The sequence below is a fragment of the Chaetodon trifascialis genome, chromosome 2, assembly GCF_039877785.1.
Source record: "Chaetodon trifascialis isolate fChaTrf1 chromosome 2, fChaTrf1.hap1, whole genome shotgun sequence".
In the NCBI taxonomy this organism is placed as follows: Eukaryota; Metazoa; Chordata; class Actinopteri; order Chaetodontiformes; family Chaetodontidae; genus Chaetodon; species Chaetodon trifascialis.
The window spans coordinates 23,849,963-23,864,483 of NC_092057.1; the positions used below are offsets into that span (position 1 = coordinate 23,849,963).

At 42.6% G+C, this 14,521-nt stretch overlaps 1 protein-coding gene across 1 annotated transcript; it reads right to left on the reverse strand.

Moving 5' to 3' along the window:
* Window positions 1–245: 245 nt before the first annotated feature.
* On the reverse strand, window positions 246–12,310 carry card14 (caspase recruitment domain family, member 14). Its single transcript, XM_070981771.1, has 20 exons — window positions 11,853–12,310; window positions 11,321–11,458; window positions 10,904–11,229; window positions 10,436–10,594; window positions 10,176–10,295; window positions 9,634–9,759; window positions 8,263–8,412; window positions 8,058–8,174; window positions 7,644–7,744; window positions 6,844–6,899; window positions 6,553–6,616; window positions 5,595–5,811; window positions 5,391–5,517; window positions 4,300–4,540; window positions 4,083–4,146; window positions 3,869–3,989; window positions 3,565–3,729; window positions 2,939–3,057; window positions 1,681–1,796; window positions 246–908 (listed from the first exon to the last, which is right to left on the reverse strand). The coding sequence occupies exons 1-20, from the start codon at window positions 12,064–12,066 to the stop codon at window positions 701–703; spliced, it is 2,949 nt and encodes a 982-aa protein (XP_070837872.1). The 5' UTR covers window positions 12,067–12,310; the 3' UTR covers window positions 246–700.
* Between the last annotated feature and the right edge of the window lie 2,211 nt (window positions 12,311–14,521).

Sequence of the window (14,521 nt, forward strand, 5' to 3'; positions counted from 1 at the left end):
TACATATTTACATTAACAGTTATTAAACTAAGCTTCTATATGATTTTTACACTTAATCCAAGCACTGACCCCAACATGGACGAAATAAACTGGAAAACAGTAATTTACTACATTTTTAATAATGTGGACAGTGAGACAGAAAATAAAAAACATCAAGCAAGACCACTAGCAAATCACAAAATTCACAGAAATTCAAAAGCATGGCATGAAAAGTTAGCGAAAAGCTGACAGTGAATAACTATGGATGCTGGGCAGCACCATGAAGAAGAAGATGATGACAATCCCTCATAGTGGGAAATGACTGACTACAACATATTGTAGAGATACAGTACATACAAGTCATTACAGTATGTTTTAATGATAAATGTTTGTGGTTGTAGAAGATACCTCACACCAGTGTTTGACTTAAACACAAGCCTCAAAAGGGAGGCAACAAAATGTGGAAAATGTTTCTGGGTACAGTGACTAATGATACAGCTTCATACACTCTTTGAAAGTACAGTAAATAGAACAGTATGAGAGTCCTCGTTCACCCAGTTACTCATAGTATCATAGATACATACTCATGTTTACAAAACATGTCTTGTAAAGCTTGTTTATATTCCTCTGATATATTCTCAACACTGTATAATGTTAACAAAAAGTCTTTAGAGAAAACATAAATCTTATTCTTTGTATATTTTCTGTGTCTTCTTTCCTCTCACCACAAGTCAGGCTCCACCCAGACGATCTTCTTCTGCTCCTCCCAGATGATGGTGCGCAGGCTGGTCAGCAGGGAGGCCTGGTCACACCAGGAGTCTGGAGCCACGCTGTGATACAGACACGGCAGCTTGTCCAGCAGCGGCTCCTCGCTCCTCGAACACGCCAGCAGCTGCTCCTCTGACTGGCCGTGACGCTGCAGCTTTGACCTGGAAGCGTGGGAGGAGCGAAAGACATGCATCACAAGATCAGTTTGGATCTTTTTGTTGGTGGTTTGGTTGTGGATTTTCTCTAAAATATCAACACTGAATGTCAGGTTTTGATGTCAGTCCCTCATCAGGGAACAGGTCTCTCTAAAGAAGTAGCTGGAACTGAGAGAAATCCCCACAGAGAGGAGGCAGTTTTTCCAGTAACAGCAGCATTAATAGAGCAGAACACATTACACCCACAAGAGGACATGCCTTTATTCTCTTTGTCTTCAGTGGACATCATTTTAATGGATGCAATATGGAAGAGGAGAAAATCTCCTGTTAGGCTCTATTATTTTATTATTATGAACTATTTCTATTTAATTTTTACTACTATTCAGTCACAGTCAAAATGTCCCTCTTGATTTGTAGTAACAGACAAACAGCACACATACTGTTTAACAAGATAGGATGTAAAATCTGTTGAGTATTAAGACAAAGCAAACTTCCACTACAGCATGAAATCAGACACAGAGGAGACGAGTGACCAAAGAGGAATTACTGTACAGTACATATCAACAAATCAATATTTTGTTCTGTCCCTCTTCAATAAGTTTGACTGTGTGACAGTAACTATTTAAGGTCAATATAAGGGCAGATATCTGTGAAGTCATCAGTACATATTCCCGTACCTGAGTGCCTGCAGTGATTATCCAAATGTGTGATGTCAGAGTCATGAACATTGAGCAGAGCTCTTTGAGCTCTTGTTTGAGGAAGAAGGAGGAGAGTGTACCTCACTTTACGTGCACTCCGAGCAGTCTGGCCAATGAAGATGATGATAGGGAAGATCTCAGCCCGGTGCAGCCTACGCACGCAGTCCAGCCCCAACGGCAGCACACAGTGAATCCCCTGTAGGATGAGGAGTACATGGAATGTACAGAGGATGTTTTTAAGAGCAGCGATATTATAGTAAGTGAAATGTATTTTAATGTATCATCTGTGAAGATGTCACATTAAAATAAATGAAAAAAAATTAAAATAGTGGACAATTAAACATTTTGACATGATAATGGTATTACAGATAAAATTTTAATTCCAATCACAGAGAAAAGATTTTATTGTAAAACATGAAATCTAAAGAACTTTAAGCTGCCATTCTCCCACAAGTGCATTAAAAATAATCAAGTGAACAACGCTGGAAAATGAACTTGATAAAACAAAGAAAGCATGTCAACAGGATGAATCACAAACATCGGTGGTTCAGTCCCATGAGGCAATAGTAGAATGCCAAGTTTGCTCAAAAGAACAACTGAAAATCTCTTCTCTGTGCAGCATGTGAAGGACCTGGTCACTCCCAGGGTGAAGCGATGGCAATGAATCACTTCCTCACATGCAAACTCCTCACTGACAGACTTAGGGAGGGGCTAAACAAGAATGAACTGGCCAGAACTGGTAAGAACGATGATGAGATGATTTATCATTTGTGGCATCAAGATGCAGAATGAAAGATGAATGCAGAGCCACACAGCTCATTGTTGGCAAGCTCTCCCCAAACATATGAAATGTGGCACGAGTACAGACAGCCGAGCTCTGATTACTTGGCTTAAAAAAGGGATGGACACAAACAGCACCACAAATGTGCAGCCACAGGCAGATATTGCAATGTTTGTGTGAGATTTAATGAAGGTGAACATGGTGGACAGTCGTGTCTAATGACTGCGCTCTGAGGCTGCAGATTTCCCAACATGCAGTCTGTGTCCTGCGGCCTTCAGACGTCTGCAGGGAGTTCCTGAACTGAAGGAGAAGCTTTTCATACAGATACTGTGAGAATGACTCCTATTCATCACTCTTCATCTGGACAAAAGCAGTGACGCAACCAATCATCCAACACTGTCATCCCCTGAGCACCGCTAGTGTTGCTTGAAGGGACTAAAAAGGAAGCTAACCTAACAGCCATACTCTGTATTTCCTTTCCATCTTATTTGACACCATTCCATTCCCTACTGAAAGAGTCCAAATATAAGATGTGTGTTTGTGTCGAATGTTCTGACCTTCTTCATGACTTTCTCAACACTCTGCAGAGTGTAGCAGCAGTTTCTTCCCTGCTCACACTCCTCCAGGATCTCAGACCTTTGCAGCTTGGCTGCATGCTCACTGGAGCTCAGCACCTCTGTAGAGCAGAGGAGTGGGGAGGAAGAGGAGGGAGAATCAATGTAGTGATCATATTCATTAAGTCACATGATACAATCATGAAAGAATGATGTGTGTTTTCATCAATACATTTCAAAGCCTACATGAAGATATGGCATTTTTACTTGTAGAAGTGGCCTTATCACATTAATTTGGTAAGTTATCTGAATTTTACTCTGCGGCCATGTATTTTTGTTTTCTTACACCAGTCCTTGTAATGATCATGTTTTCCCACAAAGATCATTAAACTTTCATTTGAATTCACTGCAGGGAAAGCTGGCTAGCATTTACTTTCTTTATAACGTCCATCATGTTTATTACTATTTATACACGAAGTACACAAAATTTCCTTCCTGGTTTGCACCAAAAAACATGTGATCTGTCAACTCAAACAGACTTATCTGTCAGCACAGGAAAGTGTGTCTGTATCTAAAAATCTGTCTTCAATGGCACATGCTCCAGCAGGAGCATGTGCCAGGTTTCTTACCAGGCTCACAGAGCTGAAAGCCCTGCCAGCCTGCCAACTTGTTGTCCAGGATGCGTCCCAGGACGCTGGGCAACAGCAGGACAGGCCTGCAGATGGGTGGGTAGTGGGGGGTGACCAGAGTGTAGGGCATGAGGGATACACAACTTTTGGCTGCAGATGTGTCACCTGCATAGGAAACAATACACAATGTGAGAAAAGTAAACGTTTTCATTGCGAAATGAATAAAAATGTTTATCAAACAGATGATTTGAGAGGCAGTAAAGCAACTGTACATCTGTGACTGTGCTGCTGCAGGCTGTTGTACCTGAGTCTGTACTCTTGGTCTTTTCATCCTCCACGCTGACCCACAGTGGGTTCCTGCCCTGGCGCCCGGTGCTGACAATCCTCACTGCCTTCTCCTTATTCTGGGGCACCACACGCCACACCTGGTGAGAGAGAGACGGATATTCCCAGGAGTGAGTTAACACAGTGGAATTTCGGATGGGTCAATGGGTGGCAGTGTTTTAGATTCTTCTCACCTTCTGAGACTTCTTTGCTTGAAAGCTCATGTCTTCAATTGCTCGAATCAGAAGTCGCTGTGCCCTGTGTCATCAGAAAATCATTACAAAGTTCAGTTTCAAGCACTGAAAGCAGTGATTTCATTTCCCTTCAAGTTCTCTAATGATTCTGGCTCCCTACCTGTGTTGGCTGACAAAAAAACTAAACTGATGCTATATTCTGCATCAGAGTACCAACCTGTAATAGTTGGGCACAGTTCCACTCTGGAGGTCCAGCAGCTGACAGGGATGAACTTGGCTGGCGTGCCATGAGTCCTCAGTGCCAGCGGGCCGCGTGTTGGTCACATGCAGGATGTCGTTGCAGGACACAGCCAGGGTTCCATTGGGGCCAGCAGGGAGGGACATGTTGACACGAACGTAGAAGGAGTCTCCAGATGATGTCTCACAGCTCTGCAGGTGCTGCAGCAGCGTCTCATATTCTGCCCAAACAGAGGTGGACACTTGTATATTTATATCTTAGAGATTTGCATGTATTATCACCTATAAAGCCTTCACTTGCTCTACACGCTGTAACTACTAAAGGTTTCACCCTCTTATCTTCCTACAGTAGACTGGTAAATACCATCAGTAAGTACCGTGTAGTGGTTTGAAACAAGTGATGGACTGACAGATAATGCCACCTTCTCTTGATGTAGGGGTTGAATATAGAATATAATATTTCAACACAACAAAATGGACTGAGAAAAGTAATATACGATACCAAGATCTGCTTTGTGAAGTGCTTGGCAAGGTGGGGGATTCTTCCTTTAAAACCAATCAACCACTCACTAAAGTCTACTGTCGACAGGCCTCACTTTTATTTCCAGATCATGCCAAGACACAGTGTGTATGAGTGATTGACCTTGCACTTGAATGTGTCTTTACATATGTTTGTGTATGTGTGTGAGCAAAGGCAATTTTTTTTTCTGAAAAAGAAAAACTGTAGAGATGCATTATTTTGTACTCGTTTGTTTTTCCCCATTATTATGTAATTTCACGATATTTAAATTGCAGCATAAGCATAAACTGACCAGTGCCACTGTACTGGAGTTAGGCAGTAACTTAATTTGGCTCACTGAAGATAGAGTGGAACTTGTTTTGAAGGTGAAGAAAGAATCCTGGGAAATGTAGTCTTATATAAACTGTTTTAGAATGCTTTTGGCTTCAAGAAAGGAGAAATATTTGGAATGCAACGTCTTTGCTAAAACAAACTGGAGTGATTTATGATGAGACATACCATCTTGGTTACAAGGAGCAAAAATAGTTTTATGTACATGCTGTGGGACATACCATCTTGCCTGGGCCGAAGGGAAAGGTGACAGAGGCCTGTAATCTGGCCAAGAGCCCACATAGCTTCCTCTAAAGTGGAATCCTCCAGAACCATCCTCAGAGCCTTCTGGTTCTGCTCATACTTCACCTGTAGAACAACAGAAACACCTTCATGTAGGCAGAGTAATTATAAAAAAAAAAGTGTTTAGAAACGCTTTACCCCACCTCTACTATCTGTGCCCCAGGACTGATGCCAACAGTATGGGCGGCACTCCCCTCTGTCACCTTGTGCACAAACACTCCCGTCTTATTGCCTCCTATCACTGCCAGCTGGCTGAGCAGTGCCTCCCCCTGGAAGGAGATGCCGAGCACACGGCCGTTGACACGAATTGCTTTTGGACGAGAACGCATCAGGAAGGGAGGGGCTGAGGTTCTTGACAGCCTGATGAGAGAGTAGATTTTCATCATTGTGAGGATCCTAATTTCCATTTACAGAAAGGAAAATGTGAGCATCTTAATAAAAGGGAACAAAAGCGATGTCACTTGGGTTAGTGTCATTTGGGGTGAGGACAGAGAAAGAAGTGAGCTTATCAGACCTCTTTAGCCTGTTTCTCATCTCTGCTTGTGGCTGCATTAGCCATCATTAGCATAACACACCGAAATCTCCCACTGAACTGCTAGTGGTTGAATTGTATTGGAGGTAATGTAAGGTAATAGAATAATGTGTGGAATAAAAAAAGGCAATATCTCCGATTCTGCAGCATCAATTTCGATACTTCTTTATTATAGGAGCACAGTGCCAAAGTGGAGGAGTGCTCTTATAAATGTGAGAGTCAGCATTTCCCCTTACTCATGGTTTAGTGTTGGATTCGACTGAAAACACTGAAACACTGCCCCACACTCAGATTGCATTAAATGAACTCTTACCGTATACTTAAGTTAGCACTACAGGTCGGTAATCTGTGTTTAATTGACCAGCGATGATGACTGATAAATAACCTTTATTACCCTCTGTTGAATTTATGAGCATCTTAAGGGTTTGCAAGGCCTTCAGTTTACAGTATATCACACACTTTCAGGCAGACTGCCATCTGTTGTATTCAAAAAAAAACAAAAAAAAACAGAAAAAACAAAAAGCTCAGTAATATGAGACTCTTTATTTATAACAAGTGGACCGCCTTACCCGTGCTCAGTGCTGGAGCCATTAGGAGACGAAAGCCTGGGTGTCTGCTTATCTTCACTCCCCACTAAACAAAAGAGAGGCTGTTTAATGATTTGGTGTCAAGGTTGTTTCCCTGGAAATAATGTGGCACAGTTAATGTGTCACTTTACAGCCCTGGCAAGGGTTCAGTGCTGAACAATAGCTGACGAAGGTCACGCCACACAACGGCAAACCACCACCAGCTGTACACAGAGAGACAGACATGCAGACACTCACCAAAACAAAGAAAGTTCAAATGATTTAGAAACATACCGTTGGGGAGAAACACAAAGTCATCCAGTAGAGAATCAGTCTCTGCTGTTTCCAAGCTACAAGGGGAAAAAAGAGAACAGCCACATGAACACCTCTATCACATTTCTCTGTGTGCCTCTGTCAGGCACATACAAACATGTACACACACACTGACAATGCTGAGTTACATACTTGATGTTATTTTAATAAAGAAGTAAATGTTGTCACGTAACTATCTGCCATGCTACGACACAGAGACTGGTTTGATGGGTCGGAAAAATTAAAGCCTGATGATGACAGAGCTGAATCTTTCGTAAACACTTTGAACATGGGAATGCAAAAGTTCCCTTGAGCGGTAACATAAAAACTGAGAAAGTCTATTCACAGTGTGCTCTCACTGGGGTTTGTCTGTCTCCTCGTCACCCTCTGCTTGCAGCTGTCATATTTTCTAGAAATGTACTCTTAATTGCACTTATTTGCGTCTCTCTTGGTATCATCTGACTGTAGTTAAGCCTCTCTTATTCCTGCGAATCAATAATCCACCTGGATGCCATCACGCTTGCACAAAGGAATGCAGAGGTCAATGACACTTCCAAGTCAGCCTTCCTGGTGGTTGTGCTGCCAACATGTACTTTCAAATAGAAGCAATGACACAGACACAGTGACTCATACTATATAGGAACAAGGAAACACACAGACAGACAGACAGACAGACAGACAGACAGACAGACAGACAGACAGACAGACAGACAGACAGACACACACACACACACACACACACACACACACACACACACACACACACACACACACACACACACCTGCTGTCTGCATATAGAGCCTCCTCCCTTCTGCGCAGAGACTCTGGACTGGGGGGCTCTGCGTTTCGGGATCGGACACTACTTACTGCAGCATCCTCACACTGTACATATACATACAGATACACATGATCAGCATGTACACACTAATATACATTATAACAGTATAAAAAGTGCAATAATCAAGAAAAACACAGTAATCAAGTACAATGGTGTGGCTCATTTATACGTTTTTAATAGCTCCAGACATTAATGGAGCTCTGTAGCACAGAGGACGAAAATGCACAAGGCTTACGGACAATTCTTATTGGTCAGATCAAGTCATTGGTCTTGGTTTACTTTACTTGGTCAGCGTTCAGAAAGTGTTGCTCAATACCCAGCACCTAATAAAATAATTGTGGCTGATCTCACATATACCTCTGAATGGCAGGAACTGAGTGACGTGGGATTGACTGCGTCCATGCGGCGAAGTCTACGTCGAGCTGGTAACAGGGATTCTTCACAGCTGGATGTCTCCCAGTTCATCTCACTCTCCTATGGCAAAAACACAGAGCACTGCATCACCATTATTAACCCTGTATGTATTGTCTTCATGTCTGTGTTGATATGTGGGAGAAATTACATCACAACTCTGGCGTTGTTCCTTGGGGCTGCGTTTGACGTGAAGGCTGAAGACCCGCTGTTGGAGTTCTACCAGCTGACACCTCAGGGTGTCCTTCTCAGCCAGAACGCGGGCGATCATGGCCTGGGCCTCATCTCTGGACAGGTATGCCTAGAAGCATGGGTATTGTTCATATTTACTTAGCGCCATGCTTATTTTACACAGAATGGACTGCACATACACAGGGACACCTTGTTTATTATTCCTGCAGATCACAATCAGACTGAGTTCATGCCTCATGTTGAAACTGCAATGTCACGACAACCACAGTTGCATAACTTGTCACGCACCACCTGTAACTCAAAACGTGGAAATGCAAGTCTCAGCTATTCATTGTTTGAATGAATCAGTATTAATGTATGTGGCAGCTTTGCTGCCAACAAGCTGTGTGGTATGCAGGATGTTGTCAGTGTGGCGGCTGTGGGTGGCAGCTTTCTGTCTTTTGACACATTCTTGTGAACAAAACAATTAAGGAACAGTACATGAACATCGTTTGAGTGGTCACTGGTCATAATGCATGATAGAAAATTTTAATTCCATATATCTTCATTCACTAATCTATGCTTAATGTAGCACAGTGTCTTTCAAGTGTTTGGTTCAGTTTTTTCAAAATTTAGGAAGTTGGATTTTCTAGACAAGTACGGGAAATTCCTGTCTTTTATTCTAAATGAAAGGTATGCCAACACCAGTCATTTTCATGCAGCACCTGTGTGTCACACATCATACACCAAGTATGATCCACTAATTACATCCAGGAGTTGTCAAGTATTATTACAGTCTTGTGATGTTGCTTAAAGCACAGCTCCAGTGGAGCAGCTGGCAGCTACAGCATGTGACTTGCTTGGGGCCACCTGACAGTTGTTAAGGTGTGGATGGATCGTTCATTTCATTCGTCTTGGAGGACAAGCCTCAGTGATGTCTAGACGGGCACCTGGAAGACGAGTAAGAAACTGGAAACTGTTCCTGCATGACACTGACGAGTGAAATGTGTAAGTGGAAAAGTTGGATATTTTTACTTTAATGCTGCTCATTGACAAAAAGAGTAGGATTTCCTGGAGGGGACAGGCTAAACAACGTCCCATAATCAAAGAGGCATAGATAACTGAACACCCACACACACGACATGGAGTTACAGACAGGAAGAAGCAATAGAGCTGGCTGATATTTGATAGTCTTCACAAGAGCTCTGCTGACACTTTCAACAGCGTGATGTGATGGATCCACCCCAGGCACAACATATAAATAGAATGTAAAAATACTGCTTGGAAAACGGAATTAATGTTTACCACAGATGGAGAAGTTTGAGTGACGGGAGTGTTATCAGTTCCTTACTTGGTCTCTCTCTGTCTGCAGCTCTCTCATCTGGTTCTGAATCACAGTGTTCTTCTGCTGGTGCATGTTAATGTCCAGGGTTAGCTGCTCCACCTGCAGGCTCAGGCACTCCTTCTGATCCAAGAGCTGAATGCAAATACACACTCGTTACACCAATGTGGCCTCCTGTGTTTTAGGGATATATTATAGATGTACAGGATTTGATACAGGATTTTAAGCCGCACACAGAAACTGTTCTCTGGAATGGTGGCATGTGGTATTTACAAATGTCTCATTATTTTCAAATTGTCAGTTTTATGTACTGTTTGCTCGCTGTAATTTTCACGTTGGTGGGTGATTTATGTTATTATTGTATCAAACAGATTGCTCAGTAAATAGCTTTAACTTCAAATTTCCCTCTGGCCAAAGGCTTCTGCATGTTACAGTGCTGTGTGGCAGTGGGATAATGAAAATGACACCTTGTCATTATAGATGTTTTGCTGAATTTGCAAGATATTTCTTGATCCACGACAACTGAAACCCAGAAAAACACACATACATACTCCTTGCTTCTCTGAGAGCAGCTTTTCATTCTCTTCTCTGTAACACCGGAGCTGCTCTGCAAGCTCCACCTGGCTGCCTATGGCCTCCGCCAGGTCCTGGGCCAGGATGTCCTGACGAGCCTGATGGAGACACAGCGGCGACAGCAGATGAGACACAAGTAGCTACTGACTCTTTCACTGTGGATAGATTGTGAGTGAAAGCAGTCACTAGTCTACATAAATTATCTGACAGCACAGAATGACGAAGTGATTATTCTCACTGGGTCCAGTTTTTCCGCCTTAACCAGCTGGCAGCGCAGACTCCTGACTTCCTCTTGCAGTTGCGGAGTGTCAGCGTAAGGCGCACACCTGAGTGAGCGTCGCTTCTGGAATTCATTCTCTGTTTGAGCCTTCTGCAGCTCAGTCTGCAGCTGATACACCTGCCACCACACAAGAACAATGCTGATGGGCCTGCGACTATGATGAGTTCCACTATAATTTCCTCTCAATTCATGGATTAATAAATACATGTCTATAAAATGTGACAAAAACTACTGCAGAAATGACTTTTAATTCTTTCATTTAGACAAGTCCTAACAACGCTGGATCAACACTGGACTGAAATGTGTACTCTCTAAGTCCAAGCCAAGATTACTTGAGTGATGTCACTTTTTCAAGCAAAGCTCCTCCATTCTGTGTATTTCTGAGTTTTCTAAGGTGAGAAACAGACTTTTGTGAGGATCACTAACCTGCAGATTGAGGTCATGGAGGCGCATGTTCACAGCTGATTTTTCCTCCATGGCTGCTGTGTAGCGCATATACAAGTCACACTTCTCATCCTTCAGCTTGGTGACTTCATGTTGCAAAGAACACAAGTGTCTCCGCATGCGTTCATTTTCATTCTGAAGGATTCTGGACTTCTCCTCTTGGCCCATCATCTGCCTAATCTCTGACTCCAGGGAGGTACAGCGTGAACTCATTCTGCCAGCCTCGCAACGTGCCTCCTGGAGCTCCTTCTGCATCCCTGTTACTGCTCTGACCAGATACTCTGTCAACTCTGAGTACTTTATCAGGCCTGTATGGAGAGGGGAACAAGTCACACATACAGCAAGAGAAACAAAGAGATATGTTCCCTTAAAATGCAGGAAGACATAAAAGCCACTGACCACTGAATCTTGAAGGCTCAGTGCTGGGTTTGCGTCCAGTGACTTGGGTGTACAGGGTCGGGTAGTGGATCATTAGGCTCTCCAGCAAGGCCACAGCACCATTCCTGCCCTGTGTCCTCAGCAGATCCAACATATAGCCTGGATACAGCAGAGGACAATGCAATGCTATGCACAACACCAACCCTAACCTTTGAATCAACAAACTTCATCTAAAGACATGAAGTTCATGAAATCATTGGTCAAACGAAAAGGAGAAAAAAAGTGTTTCTTCCATAAGTTTCTTATTTTAGAAGTAAAAGCACTGCATTTTCATTTCTCTGAATAGTTCTCTACATGATCAGCAATTTGAAAAATGTGTTTGTAAGCAGAACAATACACTCTCAAAATTTGTCAGGTGGCTTAACAAGTCTTACTAATAGTAGTTTTTAGTTGTCAGTCTAAAAGAGTACCACAGTAATCCATCACCCAATGGACAGGCTATTAGCTTCTTTATACTCCAAGAAGTAACAAGACAGACAGTCAGAAATCTCACTGGTTCTCATGCTGCGGTTGGTGAGGTTGTGGCAGGAGAGGATCTCATCTTCATCCATCTCTGTGAGCACCCTGGCCTGCCTCAGGTATGGGATCAAGATGCATGGCCGCACCCCTAAGGAGATCCGATGGCGATTGTCGTTAATCAGTTCCCACAGTTCCTCCTCACCCATCTCACTCAGGTCTGGACCCTCGGGAACACACTCCCCTGCCATCCTTAGTGTGTCAGTTTGATAGAGAAACGGTGGCTTGCTGCTGAGACGATGGCCACAACTGGAGCGAACATACACTCTTAGCTGCAAAGATACAGACTCATTCCTGAGAGGAGACAGAGCAACAGGCTGACTGGAAGAGGCAGAAAAGCACTATAAAAGGCTCTTTCCACGCCCCGTGGGTGTCAAAGCATGTGTGTGTTTATGTGTGGGTGTGAAGGAAAACCTGTCAGACAAGGCGTCTGTGAAGCAGAACAACAAAAGACGTGAGGTTGGCACTAACACATGCTGGTGCAAACAGGGCTGAAACACAGGCTCTTACACACACTCACATTTCAGACAGACAGACGCAAACACACACTCAAAAACCATTAGTCAAGTGAGCCACACATATTTCTCTTCCATTCACACTCTTTGAAACATTTGTTTGCTTTCATCAGCTAACTCACTGTCTAATCAAATCATAAACTTCTGCCTCATGCTATTAAGGAGTGCAGCCACATTTGTTTGTTGGATCAAGCCACAGCCTGTGGAGTTAATAAATAAAAGACTCTCCCTAACACAGAAACGTTGGACGCATTAATAATTTGTGATCACAGGAAAGCAAACAGACATACCACACTGCTGACGAGAGCAAACACTGAGCTATGAAGTGCAAAGTCCTCTGTTAAAGAAGGAAATAAGGTTGGGTTTAACCAAACAAATGGAAACTATTAAAGCAAACAACTGTTCATGATGTACTGGCATAAAGACTTTGGAGGGAAAAATGGAAATTAAAAGAAAAGTTTGAAAGAACCGTCTCACACAGAGAGATATTTCTATATTTCCAATTAACGATGTAGTTTAAGCTCAATTAAAGGGCGTTAAGGTATGTGTGCTAGTATACTGCAACAGTGAAAACTGTCACTGAAAATTATATGGCAGTCATCCAACTGACAACATTAAGACACAAGCTCACTGCGCTTTGACAAATGATTATGAAGTCCATAAAACTTCCAAACCACATCACTGCGCCACTCAGCACAGCAGCACATGTTCACCAAACTGTTATCGACAACAAAGAGGATTTATAAAATATGATCCTCTCGTTCTCGACAGTATACCATCCAGCATTCTGTAACCTGACCAGCCATTGTCAGCGGTGCAGAGCTTCCTTATCTCCATCATATAATTTCATACAGTGTACACTAATAGGGAGTTCCCCATAGAACTTTTACGATAATACAAAAGGAAAACAGGGCGATAACAATAATAATAATGATAAAAAAAAAACTGGTGGAACAACAGAAATTCTATCCTGAAACCATGTTTACCCCCATATATTTAGCACCAGAACAAGGGACCACTCAGTGAACTGACTCAGTAATGTCAGATATACAGCAGTATCTACCTTAAGTTTAGCCACCATAAACTACTGGTCATACAGGACCAAGAAGGTATCATAATCATGGAGGTGACTGGGAAAGGACCCTCTAATGATGGTTTAAATCCAATCATCACAACTGATGCCTGCTCTGGGCTACACCTGGTCTGAACTCAGGAGGCAGTTTATATGACTACGAGCTGGTTTGGCATAATTATTTGACTAAAGAGGTCAAAAGTCTCCTGAGAAGATGATGCACACGCTGAGTTTACCCTTACAAAACATACATATGCTATTTTTCACATTAGCATAAGGTGATGAAAAATGGATCTTTATTTTCTCTTTAGACGAGAGCAACTTCAACGAGGTGCGGACTATCTACAATAACGTATGAAACTATTTATGGGAGACCAGTTCTTAAGGTGCCGTTAACCTGAAATTACAAGACACGTTTTGCTGTGTCATTGTACTCTGCAAAAGAGTGCACTAAAGATATCACGACTTACAAGTATTGCAGATTGGGCAGAAGCCATGTCCATATCCATTCAGTTAGCATGGGTTTGGAGTGTCAGAGTTTAGATTTAGGTCTGAAACTTAGGTGCGAGGAATGTGAGAAGGACTTTGAGTGAGAGGAGACTGAGCTCTTTGTATCAGCTGCTTGTTTAGCCGTGCTTCAGGGCCAATGCACACAAGCTAGCAGTTCTAGTTTGTAGTGTACCCCTGGGTGCTGTGGAAAATCCACAGTCACAGTCACAGTGTAAGATGAATACTCAAGGAGAGCACACAGTCTGAGGAACTGGTTCTACAGCATTGTGTGGACAATGCTTGGCTGCACCCACTCCTTCATGTAACTTATGTTTGAAACATATACTGTGCATGGTAGGTCAATCATGTTTTTTCATAGATGTCACGTAAACACTCAGTGTCAGGTGAGACAACTTCCAGGTGAGGGTCCTACTTAGCACAATGCTAATGATGCAGAGTGGGAAAATCACTCAAACCAACATTATTTAGCTACATCCCAGTTTTCTACCATAAATGAATTGTCCATAATACAAACTACACAATAGTAATAATACTCATGATGCTCTCTTT

Coding starts and splice junctions, on each gene's coding strand:
- card14 (XM_070981771.1), bottom strand. CDS start 12,066: ATGGCAGGGGAGTGTGTTCCCGAGGGTCCAGACCTGAGTGAGATGGGT. Junction 5,812..6,552: donor GGCTCCAGCACTGAGCACGG/GTAAGGCGGTCC, acceptor CTCTCTCATCAG/GCTGTCAAGAACCTCAGCCC. Junction 4,147..4,299: donor ACTGTGCCCAACTATTACAG/GTTGGTACTCTG, acceptor CTGATGACACAG/GGCACAGCGACTTCTGATTC.